General features: G+C 40.7%; 3 protein-coding genes across 3 annotated transcripts in view; 1 reads left to right on the plus strand and 2 right to left on the minus strand.

The window, feature by feature from the left end:
• Nucleotides 1-15,944, minus strand: part of ogfod3 (2-oxoglutarate and iron dependent oxygenase domain containing 3) — a 32,812-nt gene extending 16,868 nt beyond the window's left edge. The window contains exons 1-7 of the mRNA XM_085283866.1: nt 15,736-15,944; nt 13,877-14,103; nt 12,307-12,382; nt 12,127-12,169; nt 9,024-9,088; nt 8,160-8,216; nt 7,544-7,697 (exon numbers count right to left, since the gene is read on the minus strand). Coding sequence (XP_085139992.1) covers nt 7,544-7,697; nt 8,160-8,216; nt 9,024-9,088; nt 12,127-12,169; nt 12,307-12,382; nt 13,877-14,103; nt 15,736-15,803 — 690 coding nt within the window. The 5' untranslated portion in view covers nt 15,804-15,944. The remainder of the gene's footprint in view (nt 1-7,543; nt 7,698-8,159; nt 8,217-9,023; nt 9,089-12,126; nt 12,170-12,306; nt 12,383-13,876; nt 14,104-15,735) is intronic.
• hexd (hexosaminidase d) lies at nt 15,919-20,722 on the plus strand. The gene is made up of 11 exons (XM_085283855.1): nt 15,919-16,287; nt 16,376-16,491; nt 16,685-16,772; nt 16,851-17,015; nt 17,094-17,277; nt 17,471-17,542; nt 17,919-18,117; nt 18,196-18,357; nt 18,451-18,558; nt 19,214-19,303; nt 20,355-20,722. Exons 1-11 carry the CDS (start codon nt 16,201-16,203, stop codon nt 20,524-20,526), a joined length of 1,443 nt encoding a protein of 480 aa, XP_085139981.1. The 5' UTR covers nt 15,919-16,200; the 3' UTR covers nt 20,527-20,722.
• cybc1 (cytochrome b-245 chaperone 1) lies at nt 20,710-24,431 on the minus strand. The gene is made up of 6 exons (XM_085283873.1): nt 24,258-24,431; nt 23,259-23,346; nt 23,094-23,135; nt 22,829-22,999; nt 22,581-22,725; nt 20,710-21,613 (listed from the first exon to the last, which is right to left on the minus strand). Exons 2-6 carry the CDS (start codon nt 23,344-23,346, stop codon nt 21,457-21,459), a joined length of 603 nt encoding a protein of 200 aa, XP_085139999.1. The 5' UTR covers nt 24,258-24,431; the 3' UTR covers nt 20,710-21,456.
• Nucleotides 24,432-24,479: the final 48 nt, after the last annotated feature.

The raw sequence follows: 24,479 nt of genomic DNA on the forward strand, positions 1-24,479 counted from the left end.
CCAAAAAGCATTTACAGCTGTGGAACCGTTCACGCATGCATTCAATGCATATCACTTCATGAATCATATCCCTGAAGGTTTTATCCATCACACTGTAAAAGAAGCAGCAGCAGCTCTCTTTCTGTACATTTTGGCTCCACGTGAGGTCCCCAGGCTCTGAGGCACAGTTTGGATCTACTCACAGCAGTTTCACACATAAAGCATTAGGTAAAATATCCCACCTGCATGTTCTTTACAGGCAGGCGGATTTGTTACTTTCTGCATAAACTCATTGTGAAGTTCCTTTGTGTATACACCACACAGCTTCTCCCACAGCAGGATGGCAGCCACCTGTTTGTGCCCAATGTGTCAGCAGCTCATGTGGAAAAAGAAGAGCTTTGTCTTTACGTCTCTCAAAGATTACCTGCTGCCAGGTCCTCCCTCCCACTCCCCCCATCGTATCTGTAATCACTCAAATACAAGTCAAAACGATGCCGCTTTGAGCAGCAGCAAGCGTTATTCATGGGAAGTGAACTGTTGCCCGTTTCTGCAGAACAACTAATAGCAGTGCTAACGTGAAAGCGCCTGATCTCAAAACCTTAATATATCATCTGAAGGTAAGCTGAGAGGGAACAAGAAACGGCTGCCTCTCTTATTTCTTGCTGTGAAATAAGTCCTCTCACTTCAAAGAGAGAACAAAAGTAAGCTGCTAAGAGTTTTATGAATCCCTGAAACGACGTCAAACCGGCATCGTTCACAAAGCGCTCGTAAGTGTTTCCAATCGAGTTCTACAATAGGAAACTTTAACAATTCATGAACATTTGTCTCTTAATGTGCGTGTGCCCGAACGCCTGTGTTCTCCAATTAGAGAAGAGTGTGAAATGGAAATATAGTATAACCATGGGGACTGAGAAGCTGCCTGAAGTTAGAATCATCTTATGTAAGATGTTATTTTTGGCTAACGTTTAAACACATTTTACTAACATACACTGTAAATCTGAAAAGTTAACATATTACTGAGATTTACAATGCCAGGCAACACACCTAGCACACATCTGTTAATAGTAAAAGCCAATTGTTGCTTATACACTGTTACTGTAACAGAAGCTCACAGCAAACGCTGCTGAAGTTTCAAAAGGATTTTGCAGGTCTGAAAACCAAAGTAGTGAGTTTGAAGATGCTTAAAATCCCCTAGTATTTAAAGTCATGTGAAAAATAATTTACACTCCATTGAATGTAGTTAAACGTAGACGCTAGTTAGAATATCTAACTGGCTTTCTAGACTTGAAGGAATCCACAACTTTGAAAAAAAGAAAATGGTTTAGCGTGCATCTTACAATGACTGCACAGAAAGCAAAGAGAACAGCACGGCTTAAACACCAGTTTTAAATAGGACAGGTTCCACCTATCTCGAAACACTGAGTTACGAATTTGACATTCTGACACATTTATTGACAATTATTTCCAGACACCGATTCAAAGAAGTGCAAATGTTTACTTGATGATTAAAATTTAAATTAAATTAAATATTCTGCAATAAATCAAAAACTGAAGAAAAACCATGAATCAACATATGAACATTACCTGATACTGCTGAAGTGAAGCAGAGTAGTGTTTTATTAGAGACACAGCCAGGTCATTTTTGAAAGAAAAAAAACAAGGTGAGAGCTGCTGTTGCGATTATTCAAAAACTTTAAGAAACAAAATGACCATCGATCTTCTTTGATGGGGTGAGGATGATCATGAGAAAGGAGGTAAATTAGCTTAAAACTACACGATGGGAGCTTGTTAACAATCTGAAGGCAGGTGGTCCACAACTGGTAACACACCTGCAGGGTCTCCTGCTCAAGAAGGCACAAGTTTGCTGACTTCTAAATAATTTACAGGAGCTATGGAGAAAGTGCTGCAGTTAGAATTCATGCACTAATGCACCAAAATCGAGCTGTTTGGCAGCAACTTGACCCGCCACGTTTGGAGAAAGAGAAATGTTCCATGATCCAAAGTAGTCTAAGGAGCTTGGAAAGAAAAGCATCTGGACTTCTTTAAGTTGCTTGAAGACGTTTCACCTCTCATCCAAGAACCTTCTTTGGTTCTTAGGTCAAATGGTGGAGAGTCCCAGATTTAAACCCTGTGGAAGTGTCCCCCCAAGAGAGACATAGACCCCCTAATGATCCTCTACCTAATCACACGAGCCAAGGTGTGAAAACGGGTGTAGGTCACAATCAGCCAAGGTTTTGGGTGAGCTCATTGTGAAACCTAGCCCCAGCCTATTATGTGATTTCCAGAGGTCACATGACTCAGGATGTGAGTGGGCGTTAAGGCGTCTGGGAAGGGATCTCAACACTGGATTATAGATGGCAGACAGTTGGTGTCGTAAACCACCGCCTCTGTTCAAAGATGGTCGCTCACAGTGGACATAGATGGCTTCTTTCACTCCTCTTTCAAACCATCTGTCCTCTCTGTCCAAAATGTGAACATTGGCATCCTCGAAAGAGTGACCTTTGTCCTTTAGATGCAGGTGGACAGCTGAGTCTTGTCCTGTGGAGGTGGCTCTTCTGTGTTGTGCCATGCGCTTGTGAAGCGGCTGTTTGGTCTCTCCAATGTAGAGGTCTGGGCATTACTCGCTATGCTGTACAGCATACACTACATTGTTAAGTTTGTGTTTAGGATTTTTGTCTTTGGGATGAACCAGTTTTTGTCCGAGTTCGTTGCTTGGCCTGAAGTACACCGGGATGTCATGCTTGGAGAAGACTCTCCTGAGTTTTTTTCCGATACAACGGCTACATAGGGGATGACAATGTTGTTACATTCGTCTTTGTGATCCTCCCTAGTTGGGATCCAAAGTACGCCATGTCCACAGTCAAGCACAGAGGTGGAAACGTTCTGCTTTAAGCCTGTTTTTCCTACTAAGGGTACAGAATGACTGCATTACACGTACCAAACAATCTTAACAGATAAACTTCTTAACTAAGAACACTGGTGGGTCATGGATGAGTCAAACACACAACAATGTCCCTTCAACTGATGTGGGGCTGATCAGAACTGCACCATTTTATATGTTTGTCACGACACGCATTCATCTGACCCATTGTCAGTGTAAAATAATGAGTGTATGCAAGATGCCATCTTTGTGTGATACAGTGTGACACAGCCTTTGTAAAAAAAATGGACCAGGTGCTATTTGAGGCTGTGAAAAGATCTGAGTGTTTGGTGACAATACGTTTGTTTGGTGGAGTTGCAAACATTGTCTGAAGAGAGTGCAATTATCCTTGGTGGGTGCATCAGAGCGGTTGTATTTCAGGGTAAATCCAGGGTGATTACCATGTTAGTAAGTTGATGTGCAGCTTTACTCCAGCAAAAGTCAAGGAAGGGTCAGGAATGAACAGACTACTTGACACTCGTGTCTTCACCTTCAATTCCATTTCATTACAACTCCAGATATGAGATAAAACACACTCTCTGTGCTGTCACACCCCAACTGCTGCTATGACACCGTATCAGTGCTATGATCGATGGGAAGAAAAATCGACCACCCAAGACAGCCAAGGGCCATTTACATTTAAATGAGAGTTGGGTTGGACAATTAGCCCCAAAATAGCAGCAGAGACAGATGGAGGGGAAAAAGTGGCTCTTTCTGATTAAGTTTTACCAGCTGTCAAAGGCCAGCAGGAGACGATTAGGTGGCAAATATTAATATGGCCACAGGGCTCACATTAGGTGTTAAGTATACACCAAGGATGAAGCGAAAGCAAACAAGAATAATCTTAGAAAGATAGCACGATCGTCACAAGCAAAGTGAACACGTAACAGAAACATGTTGTTTCTGCCTCGTGTAGCAGGAGAACCACAGAATAATATTCAGACTGACGTGCAGTTTAAACACGATTGCAAAAGCAGCATTCAGGGACATCTCTTACATTTTAAAGTGTTTTTCTTTCACCAGCTCTTCAGTAACACATTAAAAAAAATACAATAAGAAATTCTTCCAATAAGAAAACTCATTTCAGAATTTACTTACTAACACATTTTTCACTCTTAATAACATAATTTGTAAGCCATTAAAAGTTTGTTGGTCTTTTCCTATCAAAACACATCTAACTCAAATTGCCTCAAGGTCTTCTTTCAAACGCAGAGCAGAGAATGTGTCATGACAATGACCAAAGTGTAAAATGAAAGCGCGAGATTAAAGCAGCGAGCTTTAAAGCTGCACCTCATGAATAGAAATTATGACTGAATGATGTAGGATGTGAAGAGTTTACATAACAGAGACATGGGGTACAGGAAATTAACAACCTGCCTTGCATGGCAATGTCACCTATTTGAAGCCATGATCTATGTAAAACCATGTCTAAATGTGAAACAGCAGCTGTTTTAGAACTGCTGAACTGATGGTATAAGGGATGATCAAAAAATATTAGTAGGTGTTACGGCTGGGCCATATCATACCGTTCATGGTAATACCGGTATAATGTTGGGCAACGATAAGAAAATGAAATATCGTGATAGAATATGGGTAAAGCGCGCATGTGCAGTGCCTTTGTTTTCATACGCACATGGCGGAAAAAGCATGGCGCCGACGGAGAATGAGAAGGGTGAAAGCGAATCGTTGAATGAAATGGATGAACCAGAATCGGTTTGCAAAAGTGCTGCAACTTCAGTGGTGTGGAACTGGTTTAGCTTTCGTCCGTCAGATACGCAACAAAGCATTTTTTGGTAGCGCATGCTAGCGGGCCGTCGTTAATACCGTGTTTTTTGGGAACATACGGCACACTTAAAATCAATCCTTTGATTTTTCTGAAAATCAACCTGGGTTTGGGGGTAGGGATGGGTATTGATAAGATTTTCACGATTCCGATTCCATTTTCGATTCTTTTTAACGATTCGATTCTTTATCGATTCTCTTATCAATTCTTTTTAAAAAAGGAGAACACTAAGGTCGAATAGCTTAGAACTTTGTTTTATATCTTCTCTTTGAACAAGATAGAAATTTAGGAGTAACATGGCCTTACAAACCCAACAGTGAGATCTTAAGAGATCCAGCCTACGGCTCTTCAATGGGGTGTCACAGGGTCCCCAGGAAAGAAAATCGTAAATGTAAAATAATAAAATAAATATTCGTCTGTAGCAATAACAAAATACAACATAAATTATTCTGTAGAAATTACACAAGAATATCCAGTAATGTCCCTGCCTACAATTAAACACATTCACTTACCGAAAATCGGAGCATCTGCTGTGGTAAATGGGAGTTTCTGGTGTGGCACGCACACCAAAAACTTAGTCACTGCTCGGTGACATTCGTCTATCCTGGCTTGAAAGGAGACGCTAATGGTAAACTGCAGCAAGAACTGCCAGCATCTGAGCCAGACTCTGTCTCTCTCATCATGGTCACCTAAATGCACAGCAATGGCAGGTTTTGTAATAAGACACATCGCGCTAACATAATATGCACTGTTAGTTGATTATTTATCCGCCGCATTAACGGGAGAGGACGTGCAAACGTTACCGCTGCTGCTGGGTTGAGATTCACGAGTCCAGAGCAGAATTAAAAACACGACATTCATTTAAGGTCATCGCGTGTTTTGTGAGCAAATGCTTTTGCATATTCGTAGTGTTTCCTCCCTTAAATGAAATATCTACTTTGCAAGTATTGCAAGTTGCCCTGTTGTCATCCGTTCTCGTAAAGTGTAATCAAACTTTTGAGCGTTTGAGCCGCTTAGGCGCCGTGTTTCCTGCCAGGTAAATGACGCTCCGCAACGTGGTGACGTCATTCGGGGCGACTGGAATCGATAAGGGAATCGTTTGCAAAAATGGCAAACAATTCCAAGGAATTGAAACAGTGGGAACCGGTTCTCAACAAGAACCGGTTTTCGATACCCATCCCTATTTAGGGGTACGTGCTTTGGAATTTGTACGTGCTTTTTGGAGTTTGTACGTGTTTGTACTCTAGGGGCCACCGTATATATTTATATATAAACATATATAAATAAAACCACTTTTTTTTACATTAGTAATTCCTTTTGTGCATAATTTTATATTGTTGTTAATAATAAAAAATTAATTAAAGCAACAAAACAACCTGAAGAGCCGGTTGGGAGCCGAAAGAGCCGACTCTTTTTAGTGCGCCGAACCAAAAGAGCTGGTTCTCTAAAAAGAGCTGGAATTCCCATCACTATCACATATATGGCAGATAAAGACCGGAGTGGGCTTGGCACTACATGTTTGCAACCTCGCTTAAAGGTAAAAGGAAAAGTCTTCCAGTACTGACAACTTTCTCTTCATTGAAAGTGACCTAGTAGCAAACAAACTGAGCTTAACAGAAATTCAGATCTTTGTTCATTTCAGAAAAGTCTACAATACATTTTAAGTGAGAACAAGATGTGGGTGGAGAGGCCTTGAGATCATTTTCACTGTTGCTTTGATGTTGCAAAAAGGTTCCCACTCAGTTCAACAAGATAATGAGATACACCCTTTTACTAACCTGAATGGAATCACTGGAGACACAATATCCATGGGGCCACTGTTTTCTAATCTCACTTGATCTTCATCCTCTATGGGGGTCTCTCTGCCAGATAATTGACTTTAGCCTTCAATAAGAAGCCATTTGCTTTTTTGCGCTCAGCTGCTATCTCGATAATTCAGCAATCCGGCACTGAAATTGTCCTGTTAATATTCGCTCGGAGTTTTGCGTCTATAAACAGTCTTGATAATTCAGGCCCTGAGGCTGTAATTGCAGCCATTATCATCTTATTACAAACCAAAGCTGTGCCAAGAAAATATCAACCACACCACTACACCACCACCAGTCTGAACCACTGATAGAAAGCAGGAAGGATCCATGCTTTCATGTCATTTCTACCAAATTCTGACAGTACATGTCAAAGTCACAGGTCAAGTGGTTATTTGAGTTACTGTTACCTTCCTATCAGTCTGCCCATTCCCCTCTGATCTCTGGCATCAGACATTGTCACAAACTGGATTCCCTCACTGGATATTTTATTTTATTTGAAAAATTATTTTTAATCCCTGGAGACGATTGATTGGGAAAAAAATCCACAGTTCATAAATAGTTTCTGAAATACCCAAACAAGTTCACAATCATGCCGCGTTCCAAGTCACTCACGTCACCGTTCGTCCTCATCTCGATGCTCAATGTGAACTTTAGCATGTTGCTGTCACCATGTCTACATGCCTGAATATATTAGGCTACTGCCTTGTGATTGACTTATTAGATATCTGCATTAATAAGCAGCTGAACAGATGCACCTAATGAGGTTTCCAGTGAGTGTTTACCACAATATAAAATTTATTAATTGCCTCTATTGCACAGACTACTGACACGGACAGAGATAACTCACTAACATTAGTAAAAATTCATTTTTATTTCCTTATTCTGTTAATTTAATGATTAATGAATTAGCCTACCATATGAAACCTACCTTGTGGAGGGCTTTAAACTTAACAAGGTAACGTCGCTGACAACAACACATAATGTCGGACTGGTTCTTTTAGTTTTTCTTGCTTGTTCTGAAAAACAGACGAGGATCCGGTTTTTGTGCCTTACCTTATCAATGTGCGGGTGCCAGTACTCGTCGTGTTGGGTCTTGGCTGCCGTGCTGTTGATCCTGGAGAAGAAGGTGGGCTTGGTGAGGTACATCAAAGCTGGGTCCAAACCAAACGTCTGAGCGATAACTTCCTGGATTCGCCCACGCACATCTCTACCGGGGATAAACAGACACAATATGACAGGTTGAAAGCTCTGACTTTATTTCTTCAAACAGAATGATTTATGACCGGGGTACGCCGTCAGGCAGCGCTGCTCGAGCTTTTAAAAAATATCCCAAATAAAGCTCTGCAGGGCTCAACAAGCACTGATATTTACACAAACGCTCGAGCACTAAAACTGCTATTAGCAAAAGGTTTGTGACAATGTTCAGTCATTTTAGTTCTATGTTACTTTTTAATAATAGAAAGGTTGTATGTGCACATTGGGAACAACGAAACCTAAATATGTGTACATCTAAATGATGTAATAGTTGTATTTTATCGATGCAAATAAAACAGGACATGTATTAACAACTAACATTGCGTATGTAACCATTTTAAAAATTCAGGTGTTTCTTTTTGGTTTAAACTCTAAAAATATACAGAAAGATTTTTAATAACGGTTCCTTCATCACCTGTAAAGCTGGAAATCCTCTTGTGTGAATACATCCTTGAGCCGTTCCCCAAAATACCTGCAGTCACATCCCCACCGCACAACCACAGGCAGGTCCAGACACAGCCAATCAGAGACACAAACACAGAGAGGAGGACAGGGGGGGAAACAGAGCAGAGGAGATGGGATCTGTTAGGAGAAATTAATATTTCACAGCACAGTGCACTATTATCCAGACAGGTATTCCCACCCAACCGTCCAAACGCAACAGATTCTGAACATCTGACTGTTTCGCATGAGGAAGTCCCCAGCGGAGGGGAAGCTAACCGGGTGGGAAGTGAGCTGGGAGTACCACCGTCACTGTTTCCTGATTAAAGTCAGCCAGATGGTCCCTGAGGATCTCATGTCAGCCACCTGCGCTATGTGACTAGAGAGCGACGGAAGGAAACTGAGGCAGAAAACTGATTGTACCAGCGCTGATGAATGAGATTCGTGCGGGTCGCTGAACCTGGAGAGTTCAGCTCACAGAGTCCGTCATCATTAAGATTGATTGTCAACTCGATACTACGACTAGATTTCTGCACATGATGCTGTAGGTGGTTCCTGCTGGGGAACAAACTGGAAAAACCTTGTAGACATAAGTACCGAGTGTCTAGGGCTGTAAAATGAAGCCAATGCAGAAGCGCCAAAATCTGCAGTTCCAAAAAGGAGTCAGTCCCCATAAATCAGCATGTTAAAATGTTTTCAGCCTGGTATGTAACACAGTTTGGCCTCTATGGATAGTTTCCCCATTCATAAAAACGAACAGTCTATGTTTTTTTTTTTTTACACAGTTTCTGTGTCGAGCTATAGAAGAACAAATAAAAAAACTGATGTACTTTCCCACCTGTATATGTTAACAAACTGTTTTCCCATCGACAAGGCTCCAGAGTGCAGGTCCAGTATGGAGGCCTGCAGGGTACAAACAAAAAAACTGGAATGTGTGCAAATAACAACAAAAAACAAGTCAGCTGAACAAATAATTCCAAAGTGTTGATGTGCACTGGTACAAGCATGACACAGTGACCGTTTCAAGGGTCAACACTGATCCCTCAGTGGCCTTTTTGTGGCGTTCTCCCTCTGCCCTTTACTTGTTATTGCTTATCAACTCCTCGGGGACACTGATCTGAAAATAAGTCATTTTCAAAGAAGTCTCTCTGTGGCTTCCCCTCGGTTCATGTGAGTGTCTTAACACTCCATAAACAGCTCCTTTATTGGCTGTGGACCAGGCCTGGGGGGAGCGGAAAGCATTACTGGAGAGTGCCCGGAACATCCAGGCAGTCCCAGTTTCATCTTCCACAGCAAAAGAGCCAAAGCTCTAGTTATTGCTCAAGCCTGCCCTCAAGTGCTGAGAGGGCCCATTACAGCAGTGGTGCTTTCTAGGTTCATACTGGAGTATTATTTCATTCACATCCAACAAAAACACAGATGTAATAACTACAGCACATACACATTCCTGTTGTTGAACAGGCTTCCTAGAACTGCTGATAAAACTTCATCAGACACTAATTCCTAATAAATGTGCCACATACCAATTAGTTTTCTAAAAACTACAGTGCCCGGGTGTTTAAGAAAACTGTTTAGACTTTCTCAAAAGAAGCCATTACATACCGAGTCATTTACATATCACACAGCCCATGACAGATTCAATTATTTTTTTATTTAAAGAAAAAACAAAAAAAACAGCTGGATTTCCTTCTGTTCCCCTGTCAGCTTTTTCTTTTTTTTTAAAGACGGATGGGTTATTCAAAAGCTCTGCTCACACTCCCAGATGGATGTAGACAAATGCATACATTAATCATCTGAACAGTGTGGGATCATTTTGACGTAGAATACAAAGTTGAAGGGAGATTGCTCATAGTCACCCTCAGTGCTCATTTACCTTGTTGTATTAAAGCTTACCCTCTGCAGATTGCTGCTTTGCAACAAAACCCACAATAAAGCAGTCAAACAAATACTGACTTTTAAGCTTTAAAGAATTGTTTTTGCCTTATAAACTGCATTTCCATCTATATTTGCACATGTGCCCAGTTCTCATTTTCCTGGCAAAAGAAAGAAAAATGTGTCTCTTAAAACAAATGTTTACATTTTTCCTGTTTCCGTTATTGTTCTCTATATTGTCCTCTGCTGTCCACTCTTCTTGTCATTGTTTGTTCTAATATGATGTCATCACTGTTTTTGTCCTTTTTGTCTGTAAATAGTGTATCTGTATGTTTTTACTAACTTGTGTGTAACACCAACCTGCCAGAGGGTCTGCAGATGGAAATTAAGGGTATAGGCTATAATCATTTGCATTTGTTAAAATGTTCATTAATATGCATTGTCCCTCTTTCTAAATAAGATAGATAAGATAAGATAAGATAAGATAAGATAAGATAAGATAAGATAAGATAAGATAAGATCAGTTTCAACATGACAGTATGAGAGGATCCCATCTTACTAACTGGGTAAAGTTTCTTTCACTACTAATAAAAAAATGATTCTGTCATCTTCCTCTAATACTTCTGTATCTATAAAGAGACTGAAATGTCTATAAAATGAAACTTTACCACGATAGGATGAATTTCACAACACTGCACATGAATGCACTCTCATTACAAGTTATAGGACACATGTGTAAATATCAAACTGGCTATAAAAATATACCAGCCATGATACAAAAACTCTAATGCAACGTACAATCAACACTCAAGCTGAGTAAACAAGGTGGGAGTGGATGTTTTGGAGTGACGTCCATATTTCTCATGTTAGTTTTAATTTCAAAGGCTGTTTGTTAATATATTTCATGCTTTATTAGTATTAAAAACACGAACCACCCATTTAATCCTGTATAAATGCACTTGTTGAAAGCTTGCTGTCTCAGAGATAGCCGGGTTATCCCTGCTTCACTGTCATGTAGGGCTGCCACGATTAGTCGACTAGTCACGATTACGTCGACTATCAAAATCGTCAACGACTGATTTAATAGTCGATGCGTCGTTTGAAGCTTTGTAAGATCCCAAAAGACGCAGGAATAAGTAGTAGGATTTAAGAGTGTAATAACGGACTGAAACAGAAAATGGCAGCACTGCATGTACAAGGATGCCAGCTGCCGTTAAACCCCGAAGAAGAAGAAGCTCTGTCCCAGAATTCATAGCGCGGCCCAGCTTAGTTTCCAACAATGGCGGCAGCTAGTTAGTTTTAATGTTACTCTTATTATTCTTTCTGGGTCACAAAATAAACGTTTAACATATTTTCAGGCGAGAATGTAGCTGTGTAAACCTCAAATATCTGCTCAGTTTATCAAGACACCACATATTTTCAAAAGCGCTCCGACGTTTTCGGAGACGTCTGTTACCCACTAGCTCGATAGCTAGCCGGGGGCAAGGCTAACTGGAGCCGTTAGAACACCGGACTCCCCGCAAATCGTTTTCAAACCCACCGCTGTCTTTCGCTACTCAGGTTAAACATACATAAGTCACTTAGATAACTTAAAATGTTATTGTTTGGCTTTTTTTTTTGTATTTTATTTGTTCCTGAGTAAATCAGTTTGTCTGAGATTAAAGTTATAGTTTTTACACAGCTGAATAAACGTCAAGCAGACAGCTGATTATCAGAAGTGTGAGATGCTCGAGAATATACTCCAGTGTCCCGTTATATTTTAGATAGCAAGGAGTTTATTAAACTTCACCGAACAATCTGCAAATTTCATTAAAATTTAATAAACTATCATCTTGTCTTTATTTTTAGTTAGCACAGACCTTAAACACTTAAAGCTGTAAGCTAATGATAGTTATATAAGAGCAGATGCTGCTGGTGCATCAAGCTGTACGTTTTACGTCCAATGGATGATGATCTGATTAGTCGACTAATCGCATAAATAATCGGTGACTAGTCGACTATCAAAATAATCATTTGTGGCAGCCCTACTGTCATGTTATTCCAACAGCATTATTTGGGGATATACTCACTCCTCCCTCTGACCCAGCCAGAGCCAGCCCCCTCTCAGCCAACCTGTGTGCCAGAGACAAAAGCACAGAGAATAATTCAGCTGCACCACAAAACACAGAAGATGATGAAGGAGAAAAGCACAAAGGTAGCAGGGAAGGGAGGGAAATGAGACCCAGCGCTCTCAGAATGACATTGTTTACCTCCTGAGTGTCTGAGCCTCCTCCCTCGTCACCACGCCGTCTGTGACAGCACGGCCACACTTCTGAGGGGTGCATCCTGAGGAGAGGACGGCCAGGAGAGGTTTTCAAAAACAACAGGAGCATAAAAATAATTGTCAGTAGACAGGGAAAGTGGGTAATAATAAAAGCAGTACTGCCAAAACATGTCCAGTCTTACTTCCAGATTCTTGACTGGTATAATTTCTTGCTTAAAGCTTCTCACTTCATTATCTTTAGGCACTGGAGAGGCACAGTTTGAGCTGTGGGCAGCCCTCATGTTTTAGAGAGAACAAATACAGATGCAAGCCTCGATCAATTATCCATGACTTCTGGGAATGCAGATTATTAACAGTTCTTCAAAAGTGCCACATGATATGCTCAACTTCTGTTCTACAACACACCAGTACAGTACCACTTTAGTACACAACTGGACAGGACAGCAGGCTCTGTATCTAGAATAGATTAAACATTATCAGGCTCCTCCTCCTCATCCCTACGAAGAATAATAATTTTTTTTTAAAACAATACTGAAACTAATAATAAAACCTAAACTAAAACTTAACACAAAACTAGGACTTAACACCATAAAAATACTAGCAACTGCCAGTACTACCCCTCAAAACTTGACCTCTGACCTTGAGGTCGCTGAGATTCGAACTTGGTATCGATTTGAAGCTCTTCCGTCACCTCGTTCTCCAGCTATCCTCTTCACAAACTTAGGTGTCCTCTGCCTGCCCAAGCAGCAGGGTTACAACAATAAATACTGAAGTGAAACTAGAAAATCCACTCTAGAAGCTAAACTGAATTTAAAAGAAAGTCAAAATAAAAACTAGAATAGGTCAGATTTCCACTGACATCATACAAAGAAAAACGTAAAAGAAAACAAAAAAAACTTTCTAAAACTGAGCATTTCGAGTTTTCGCTTACAGGGATTACTTACATGTTGACAAAAGTTTTTAACTTCATCATATAACAGTAGATATATGCCAGAAAATAAAGAAAAAGCATAATAGATTCTTTTTTAATAGAGTGATCAGTGCTATAAGTAATAAAAGAAATCACTTATTGCCACATTACTCACAATCCAAGCAGCAGCAGATTTCCAAAAAGTCTGCCACTCATTCCAAAACAGGGGGATGTTGACTCTTAGCTGTATTCTTTTTACCGTGATAAAGGCCTGAGCACAGATGCAGCGATACAAACCACAAACACACCGATGGACGCAATTAGCATATTTGGGTACAAGTACATAAATTTGGGGCTTCACCTTAAGCACTGTAGCTTTGTAGAGCCTTGTAAAGAGATGTGCAAGAGATACTGTACTATGCTGCCATCTAGTGGAGGAAACTTTAAAATCAAACCATTTGACAAACTTAAAAAAAGCAATTGTGAAAAACTAATAACAGTTCCAGTTTGATTTTAAAGCCAAAAATGTGCTGCTGGATTAAAATGTTATTCATTAACTAGACAGAGCCTCAACCCTGCCATGTTTACTCAGCACAGGAGTGTCAGCTGATTAGCTGACATTATGCAGTAAGAACAGGAGCCTTACCTGGGTAGCGTTTGTAGTTGTCATAGTCTTCAGAGCACTGGACGCTGTAGACTCTGGGCTGAGGTGCGACCAGCTCCCCTTGGCTGACCAGAGTTTCTGTGACGTCACTGTCCAAAGAGGTCATGTACAGCCACGTTGCCGCCCCACATGCAGACAAAGCGACCAGCAGCAAGGCCACAAGCAAACGGGACCCCCGCCATGACGATCCCTGCCTCAGTGCATTACCTCTGACCAAGACAGAGAAAAGCTCCAGATAATTAGCTGAAGTTGAATTCTGAGAGAACTTCCATAACATGTTTAGATGAACTAAAGCCATTTCTCTCTCAGGTAACAGTTAGAGGGATGTACTGAGTAATTATTTGACTTCTAAAAAGATTCCCACATTTGTGTGTATGATAGGAAAATCCAAGATTGTATTGTTTCATACTTGTTTCCATTTCTAATGCACAGAAACTGCATAGCAAATTCAAAACAAATGACATTCTTCATTAAACGTCATGGCTAAAGAAATATTAGCTTGAAATAACAGTGAAATACATAATTATGTGGCTATAAATGAAAAACCGCCTTAAATTGATGAACAAATAGTTGAAGTAGTGAAATCTATCAGTGGAAACTAAATAACACTAATAACATCAAAATTCTGGGATATTGAACAGTTAATTAGTTACAACTGGTTCATTAGAGGAACCACAGGTTTTACAGGTAGAGGCCACTGACATTTTCCCCCATCTTATCTGTCTTATCCCATCTATTTCTGGCTGTTTTTTTCTTTTTTTTACTAGTTTTGCATTCCACAGCTTCAAGAGCATGAAGGAAATTGCATGGAGACAGGTAGGAACTCTAGACAGAGCCATAGAAGGTCCTTAACCCACAGATGAGAGCAGGTTCCCCCAGAGCCCATGTGACATGCCTAAAGACTCTGGTGAAGCCGTGGAAAACATTACGCTGCCTGTAACGTTTTTCAGAATGACCGGTGGGTCAGTGACAGTCTGAGGAGGAAAATCCATGGAGGGATTTAGGTCTATTGATCTAAATCCAGTAGAACACCTCTGGGACGTTATCTTTGGTCCAAACCTTGCTGCCAGTTCACACCTCAGATTGTGCAGGAGCTCAGCGATGCCCTGGTCCAGATGTGGAACGAGATATCCCAGGTTACAATTCATCATGTCATTAGGACCATGTCAGGCATGCATACAAGCGCACGGGGGGCCACACAAACTACTGAGTACTATTTTGTGTTCCTGCAATGAAATTTTGTCAAAGTGAACTAGCCTGCTGCGTTTTTTCCCCACTTAGATTTTTTGGGGTTTCTTTGATCTCTGTAGGTTGATCATTTTCATTTCTATCAAACAGCTGGCATCCTTTCACTCCTAACACATTACCCAGTCCATATCAGTGTTATGACATGATTTTTTCCCCCCCAGTGAGTTGTAATGTGTTTTCAAAGTGTTCCTTAATTTATTTTTAAGCAGTATATATGCAGTGTACATATACATATAATACATGCTTAATGACGAAGTTTTTAGTTGGGGCTGGATCATTGTTGAACCGGGCATTAATACTCAGTCAATATATGTCACTGCATAATTATGTGAAATGCAAATATTATGTGCATATTATTGATTCACTTATGAGAAAACTGTGTACAGGAAAGCACAACTTAAAAGTATTTGGTTCACCTGAACACTCTATACCTGTGTTATTTTAACATTAGCTTAGCATTTAGCCAGCTGACGTTTCATCGCGGTCAAACACGGTGACAGCACCTGACTGGCACACACTCCCCTTTCACACCGTACAGCCGTGCACAGGTGAGCACATTAGCACGTTTTTTTGTTTGTTTGTTTTAAGCTCACCTTTTAATTTTCTTCTCTATCTCGGCTGCATTCGCACCCTTCGCGTTTCTTTGCCGTACTGGAGCCATTCCACCTTAAAACATCTACTACGTAGCATTTAGAAACGCATACAGTCACACACGGCCGCAGTCTCTTGCCTTCTTCCACTAAACCATACCGCTCACCCCGCCAACAGCTTGTACAAGCTCCCGAAACTCTCTACTTCCTGCTTGCCCCGTATAATCCAATCCTATTGGCTCCGGGGAAGGGAAAGCCTTTTTTCTATTGGACCACGTTCGGGTCTCTTTGAGTTGCACTTACAGAGCATAGCTGCGAAAACAACATAGCTAGGCTACAGTGTAGGTAGCTCGGCTGTTATCATCATTTTGATAGTAAACAGTAAGAGAACGGGCTTACGCCACAATATTAACATTTCATCTGTGATTAAAGTGTACAAGTGAGTGGGGCTCTGTGTATGCATGCAGAATGAGCTGTCCACCTTGGCCTAAAGGGAAGAAAGTGGTGCACCTGGACTTAAAAGGTGCTCCTCCACGAGTTGAATACCTGCACAGGGTAAGCTTCCACTCGGGTCTTGCTGCAACATGAACAGTATTTACTGCTCTGTCACTTTTTAGTTCCCCATGTGTGCTAACATCCTCAGCTGATCGAGCTCTTCTCTGAACTGGGAGTGGATGGCCTGCTGGTGGAGTATGAGGATGTGTTTCCTTATGATGGGGAGCTGAAGCTGCTCCAGGCAACAGCACAACCTGCTTACAGGTGCAGTTTGGGGATCTAGTGCTTCTTAAATAGTTTTCACTGTGTGTGGATTTTTAATCTCTTTTCACAATAAAAGATCCTCTAATAAAATCATAACCCTCCCTGTGTTTGATAGAGATATTTTAAGTGCAGACTTGCTGTAGAAATGCTTTGGTTTATCAGACTGTCTGATTTTTGCGTGCTGTACTTTCAGCCGAGATGAGGTGCTGTCTATGCAGGAATTCGCCAGATCCAAGGGGATGGAGGTGATCCCACTCGTGCAGACATTTGGTCACATGGAGGTGAGGTGTGTCGCATGTGGCTCAATTTTAAGATGGGAGTTCTGTGTCGCCCCTGCGCTCATCTCATCTCTGTCATAGTTTGTGTTAAAGCACCGATCCATGTGGCACCTAAGAGAGGTGGCACACTGCGTGGGAACCCTGAACCCCCACAGAGAGGAGGGGGTGAAGGTGGTGATGGAGATGCTGAGGCAGGTAGTGGAATTGCATCCGGGACTCAGCACGCTCCACATTGGAGCAGATGAGGTGAGGGGTCAGTCTTCAGGGGGGAACCAGTTGTTTATGTATAACTGAATCTCTTACATTCGTCTTCGCGTCCTCAAGGTGTACATGCTGGGTGAGGGCGAGGAGTCCAAGTTGTGGCTGGCTTCACCTGGGCGTACAGTGGAGCAACTGTTCTTAAGTCATGTGACCAAGGTGGCCAGGGCTGTCAAGGAGGCGTGGCCTCATATGACCATCATAATGTGGGATGATATGATGAGAGGCATGAGCCTGGACACACTGAAAGGTGAGGTGATATTCAGGGTAGTTTGAAGTTCTTGTACGTGTACGGGTCTAAATACTGTCTAAAACCACTTTGCAATAAAGTTAGTACAAAAAAACATTTCAGACTCTTGTGCTAAAACTGTACAGTATAAATGATTTGTATTTATTTATGATAAAATATTCTTAATTACTGTTTTTTTTAATCCATATGGAAGCCAGTGGTTTAGTGGGACTCGTCCAGCCTATGTTGTGGGACTACACCCCAAACCTGGATGTGTCCCAAACTGGTAGGTAAAGTACACAGATGTACATTATCAAACAGTGCACTGCAAAACTATTGACTTCAGGCTAATAATTCACCTTCTGTAAGTTTTCTTTTTGCTAGTACAGAATGTTTTCAAATGCAGAAGCTTTAAGAACTTGATATCAATGAGGGGTAAAAATGAACAGAGTAAATACAACCAAAAATATGTGACCTAATGATGATTCAACATGTTATCTTAAATTGACTGAGCTTGTTTTACTAATTTAAGTTGAAATTCTGAATGGCCATTTTTACATTTTAAAGACTTGGGAAAAATTCAACCTATATATCCGCTTTATTCATTAAGTTACATTTGTAAGTAGAATAAACACTGAATATTCTCAAACTATGTTTTTCAGTGTCTCTGCTGGAGAAGTACTGTAGTGCCGGTATGGCAGATCTTTGGGCAGCCAGCTCCTTTAAAGGCTCCACCAGTGTTTACACCTGTGTGACCAGCACGCAGAGACACCTGGATAATCACCTGCAGTGGCTGAAGGTGGCTGCTTCTTTGTCTCCTGCTGTAAATATAAAGGGTATTGCCATCACAGGCTGGCAAAGGTAAGAAGCAGAGGACGTTCTCCACGGAGTAAAAGGAAAATAAGATGTTTATGTGGGCCATCATTTACCCTTCATCAGGTATGACCATCTGTCAGTGCTGTGTGAGCTGATCCCAGTGGCTATTCCATCACTAGCAGTCTGTCTCCAGACTCTCCTTCACGGACAGTTCAGTGCTGAGGCCCAGAGCAAAGTAACCGGGAAGCTGGGGATCTCATCAGTGGAGGTGGAGACCATGGGAATGTGAGATTTAACACCGTTGTAATAAACAACACCATCACTGTATCTATGTATGCATCTCCAAGCTAACAGGATTTTATTCCCCACGGTCCTCAGGACATGTGTAGCTGACACAGTGTTCCCAGGAAGGAGGCTGGCTGAGTTAATCGTGGAGCTCAATGCACTCCTCAATTCAGAAGATATAAGATTTTTTGAAAACAGCATGTAAGTTATGGGAAATGATCATAACATTTCATTTAAATGGAATTGAATGCCAATTCAGCCTCATGTCTGTAGGCTAGCATCTATGATTTGTGCACAGTGTACCACTTTATTAAGGATATTTGTGTGCTGCGAACATGAACTAAAATTTAGTCAGTCATGTCGTTATTGAACAACAGTTTCAGTGAGATGTGGGAATGGATTAAGTCTTTAGACAGATTTTAAAACATTCTAAAAATGTTATTAAAAATATTTATATGTGTTGCTATTTTGGCAATTACTACAAGACAGCCAGATATGTTAGGTATAGTGTTTGGTATAGTGCACGGGCTACCTGTTAGCAGTGAGGTAAGCTATGCTGCTAAGTTTATAAAATGAAGTCTAAATATGAAGCCATCGTAAAACAAATTTCATTTTTACATTTTAGGTTTTGGACAATTAGCTTTAAAGGTTATACTACAATTTTTTCATTCTTCGTTTGATCTTTTTTTAATTTAACTTTAGTTAGAGCCCGCTTTTAGCTAACAAGCTAACATTAGTGCTATGTATAACTTAGAAATGTGAAGCTAACAGGTGCCAAATAAATTTTTATTAGAGATTTGTCGAGAGTTATTTTTTTCCAGTGTAGAGATTTAACTGTATGCTTGTGTTTCTGCAGGTTTGTGAGAGGATGGTTTAGCCCATACCAGCGGCAGAGGAAAACTGTTACCCCGCTAATCACCATGCAGATTCACAACCAAGCATCCCTGTGAGCATACCTTCCTTATGTTTTACCAAAATGTGGAAAATTAAAAATACACAGAATATGCAGTCATAGTAAAAAGAAAGTACAGCATGTACAGGATATATTTAAAAATCCTTAAAATTAGGCAACTAGAACCTCAATTAAACTATATGATATATGTGTCATGATATTTAACAAAAGCTAAGCCAAAATGAAGAAGTGGTGTGACCCTGTTTGGCCAACAAGCACTTTGTAATCCTACATGTATGCTGAGGTCAGAGCCAAGAGCGATTTTTCGTAGACTCTGTGCAGCTAATGGGATCGCTCCATGGTGACCAATGAGAAGAATTCAGGTTTAGGGCACTTCACAATAGCTTCACTTTTCAGACCCAGAAGTTTGGAGCATCTTTTATGCTGTCAATAAACCATAGAGGGATCATGTCTGACATGATTTTGTGTGACAGTGGTAGCAACACACCTTTCTAGGTAACTAGTTACCAGAGCAAGTCTACAGAGAATGTCTTTATTTCCTGAAATTCTCAAAGGGATGCTCAGAAGATATGAAGTGACGCAATTCTAATGTCCATATGATGCTTTTTTACCCATAAAATCTAACAGGACTGGCTTAATGGCACCAGTTTCCTGATAATAAATGCAACAGATGTTGGGAAAAACATGTACAAAAAGGAGCTTGCTGTGGTGCCAGATAGGCTTGAAGTCCTTAATGCAAGAACGAATATGTTTTACAGCAGTTACAGCTCTGTGAGAAAAACCTAGAGATGAAACTACATCTGCTTTACTGATATCTTCTTCAGAAATCACAAAGGAAACAGACAGAAAATTTGTTTTACCTCTACAAGTTACTTGTTTTCGGGCTATAGTTAAAAAGGGCCCCTGTAAGTAAGTGCTGCCATGAAACTCATATTTTGTGGTTCCATTTATATGTGCTAAGCATGTGCAGAATAGAACAGTTATTTAAATCATTTTAGCACTTAGCTCAGCCTGTGAGCTAGCATCGTGATAAGTCTTAACCTTAGTCTGTATGGCTTTAAACTCTCTTCCGGTCACATTGCAGGTATTTGGCTACATTACAGCAGAAGGTGGAGGCAGTGAGAGAGGAGATGGCCAGTCTCTACCCAGATTCAACAGTCCAGGAGTGGATAGAGGAACACGTCAGCCCTGTAACAGCTCCTCTTCAGAGGATAACAGAGGATGTTGCAGCCTGTTTGAAGGAGATGGTGCCATAGAATCACTTTTCCGTCTTTGACATTGCTGATTAATTCACATAAAGCCTTCCTAATTTCTGCCACACACTGGCACTAAAGTTCAAAGGAGTGATTTTATATAGGGTTCTACGCTTATGTGAGAGTAAACTGCTATATGTAAATGGAGCTACATGTAACAATGACAATAAAAATCAAACCCTAGTTTAAAAAAAACAAAGTGTTTATTCCCTTAAAGCAGCACACATTTGAACTTGGAATGAGACAAAGTTTGACAAAAGCACAAAAGTCTTTTCCTGAGATACAGTCTTTGGTTCACTTTAAAAAAAAACAACAACAGGTAAAGGTTACAAGATAGACAAGCATGACGTCAAAGCATTTGACACATAATTCACTCTTGACTAAGCTCAGAAGATCCTTCATGCTCAATTACAGTTTACACATGCATTCATCTGGATTGTCTACTGGGTTCAAATAAACACGCAAAAAGACAATTATGAGCGGGGTGGTCCAGAAAACTGTGGGAAAAGCACTTTCCTGAGGCTCGCATACACAAACACTCAAATTCAGTAGGAAGGCACGGGAAATCTGTAATCTGAAGTGTGCTCTCAAACAGTAATTAGCTCAAAGATGATGAAATAATACTCGCTTAAAGAAGACTCCACTTAGAATGTAACAAAAGGGAAATAAAAAGGTCTATTCCAAGATTTCCTAAATTGTGAACATTTGCAGGACAACATATAACTGAATTATTACCAGTAAAAATACAAACAAGGAAGACTAAGTAGAAACTAAGGGTTATTTTCCCTGCTGTTCCACATGCATGCACATGCTTAGAGTTTGCTATATATTAAGGGCCTTGCACAAACCTCACCCTCTGTAATGGCTCTGCATTGCTGCACTGCCCCTAATTAAATCTCCCTTACATTAGAGTAACACTACACTTCAGACAGATCACAGCTTGTCTGCTTCATCTGAGTCGGTGCTATTGTCTAGAGAATCTTCATCCTCTGCGTCCCCGTACTCAGCCTCATACTCCTGCTGCCGACGTTTCTGCAGTTCCTCCAGTGCCAGGAAGCGCTTGAGCAGAGCAGCCACTGCCTCCACATCACTGAGGAGTAACCGGAGTGCAGAAAACAGATCCAAATAAATCCAAATATTAATACAGTGTATTCATGAATAAATGTTCATCTCAAATCGTAGTAATCAAAGTGCTGTGGTACTTTTTCTGCAGGGTATTATTAGCCATCACATCTCGATAGCTAATTAGCATGCAACAATAATTCCTGTTAGCAATCTTAAAGTGAACACCAGAAAGCAAACAGTGTGTCTTTTCTGTCCTGTCTCCCACACCTCACCATCAACCGGACGTGGCAGATGGCTGAGCCTGGTTCTGCTGCAGGTTTCTTTCTGTTATAAAGGAGTTTTTCCTTCCCACTGTCGTCAAGTGCCTGCTCATAGGGGGTCATGTGATTGTTGGGGTTTTCTCAGTGTCATTATAGGGTCTTTACTTTAAAATATAAAGCGCCTTGAGGCGACCATTGTTGTGATTTGGCGCTGTAGAGATATAATTGATTTGAATTGATTTGAACTGATTTAAACGGTGAAGACAGGCGACTCATTTAATGTTTATATAACACTTGGCACACACATCTACTTGGTGGTTTCTTAGCTAAAATAATTAAAATCTAACAGAACTGTTTTGGAGTCAATTCTGTGTTCTTTGGTTTTTGTTTGAACTGTGTAAGAGAGCTATTGATTTATTTATTGATGAGGGCAGGCTGAATAACAAACATCTATCTGTAGAAGTCAGCACAGTTTAACAGCAACATAAATTCTAGCCTCTAGATTGGCCACAAAATAAATCAATGCAGGAAGGATCTCTTATACAGTTGTTGTGTTTTAGCTGCGAGCCCTCTAATAAACTGGTAGCTAAACATGTATTAACTGCAAGTTTTAATTTTATGGGGTTAATATACTGAAAATCTGAACATCAAACCTCTATTTTATCTTTCATCTAGCAACAACTTCATACTAAATCAGATCCTGTGCTGAACTGTCAACTGCCGGTGACCTACCTGCGTCCCCCGAGCGTGGCACTCTGAGTGAGGGGGTAGGAGAAGCCTGCAGCCAGCTTCAGCATCAGCAGATAACCTTTTCCCAAATAACGCACCCTTTCCTCCTGTACGCAGATATCGCACAGCTGGTCCAGATCCAGCACAACTGGGAGATGGAGAGAAAAAACACAATGGTAAGATCCATTACTGTGGCCTCTCAGCTCACTAATGGAGCTGTAGTGACCAGCCCCCTCTGTGGTTTTACTCACCTTTTTCTTGGCCCTTCCTCCACAGAGTCAGGACTAAAGTGTATAAACTGAAGGTCTTAAGCTCAATCAGGTTCTTGGTTTTATCAAACACAGCCTCCTCCCATTCCTCCATGTTCTGCATGGCCACAAACAGACAGCCGGCCACGTAGAAGAGCTTCCACGGGATGCTGTCTGCGGGATCGACGCAACACAAGGAAAGAAAAGAAAGCTGTACTCAAGTGTTGGAAGTTAAGATGACATATCATATAAATTTTAGCTTGCATACCTGAGCTGTAATATGCAGCTGTTAAGCCAACAGATGCTATACCTGCAGTGAAAATAAGAGGCTTATGGTTTTGGAGCAGTTCAAGGGAATATTCCATCACTGAAGTGTGAGAGCGCATGTCATATTTGAGTATGGGAACAACATTTGCACAAAAAACAAACTTACCAACAAGAAGAGACCATGAACGGATCCCCGGGGATCTCTTTAGGTGGAGCAGGGTGGAGCTCTGGTCTTCTACTGTCATGTATCCCATCTAAACAAAGACAAGAACCCAGCAGTTTAGAAACACTAAAACCTTTGATTTCTTACAGTGGGAAAAGTGCAAAAACTTGCAAAACCTGCTTTACTCCATAATTTCACAGACCTTTCCTTTAAAGGAAGGGACTGTTTTAAGTGAACTCAATTTAAAGAGCCACTGTAAAACATTCACGTCTGTGTTCATTTTCAAATTGCCATTATAATAAATCTGATAGGGCCAGAGCTCAGTGAAATGTAAACAACTAGTGAATCACCCTATGTATTTTCTGCACTTTTTTTCAGTTTCAGCTTTTATATTTCGTATCTTTAAGTTAAAATTAATCAAATCAAAACCCCAAAAGGAGCTATACCAGACCTGTGCTCTGCTTCAATACAATGCCCAGACAGCAAAGTAACAGCTGTTCAATAGGGACCAAGTCTTCACTTTTTTACCCCAGAGCCTCCCTTGCAAATCAGACAAGCTTGGATTACCTCAAAATAAACCAAGATGGTTTCTCAAAAATAATCCAGACAAGTTGCTGTAAGCAGTGGATCTTTTGTTTGTTTGTTTGTTTGTTTGTTTGTTTTCTAACTGAAGAAATATCAAAGATGAAATGTGTTTCATGGTCACACATTGATGTTTTAACATGTTTCAGTCCTCTGAGTGGCATAGACCTACCTGCTGCTGTACTGCTGTACAGGGGTGATGGCAAAATAAAACTCAAACTGTTCTCGTGGCTTGATCTACATTTTTGTTCCATATATGTTTCTGATCAGACATACGGTTTTTTTTTTTAACTGGATCTGAAAACACGAGACAAGAAAGATGCCGCTGCTGTTGCTGCTGCTGCTGACCACGATCACTCAGCGTGACAACAATCTCTGCAGAACAGGTAAAGACAGTAATATGAAATCTGTATTGCTTACCTTAAAATCGCCTTTTTTTCTTATAAAATTTTGCCTTGTAGATTTAGGAAAGAAGAATGCGTACAAGGGAACGCAACCGCTGAAAATATAAGGAAGTTCTATTCATATTATTGCAACAAAACAGTCCCATAGGGGAAACACTTCCTTCCAGGAACAGGGCGAGCTTTACTTCATCACGCCTTCAAAATAAAAGCTTAAGAAAGAAAAAAGTAAGTAAGAAAG

This window comes from Mchenga conophoros, linkage group LG8 (genome assembly GCF_057382185.1).
Source record: "Mchenga conophoros isolate Kocher_MC1m ecotype Shallow Benthic linkage group LG8, M_conophoros_male_GT1.1, whole genome shotgun sequence".
NCBI lineage: Eukaryota > Metazoa > Chordata > Actinopteri > Cichliformes > Cichlidae > Mchenga > Mchenga conophoros.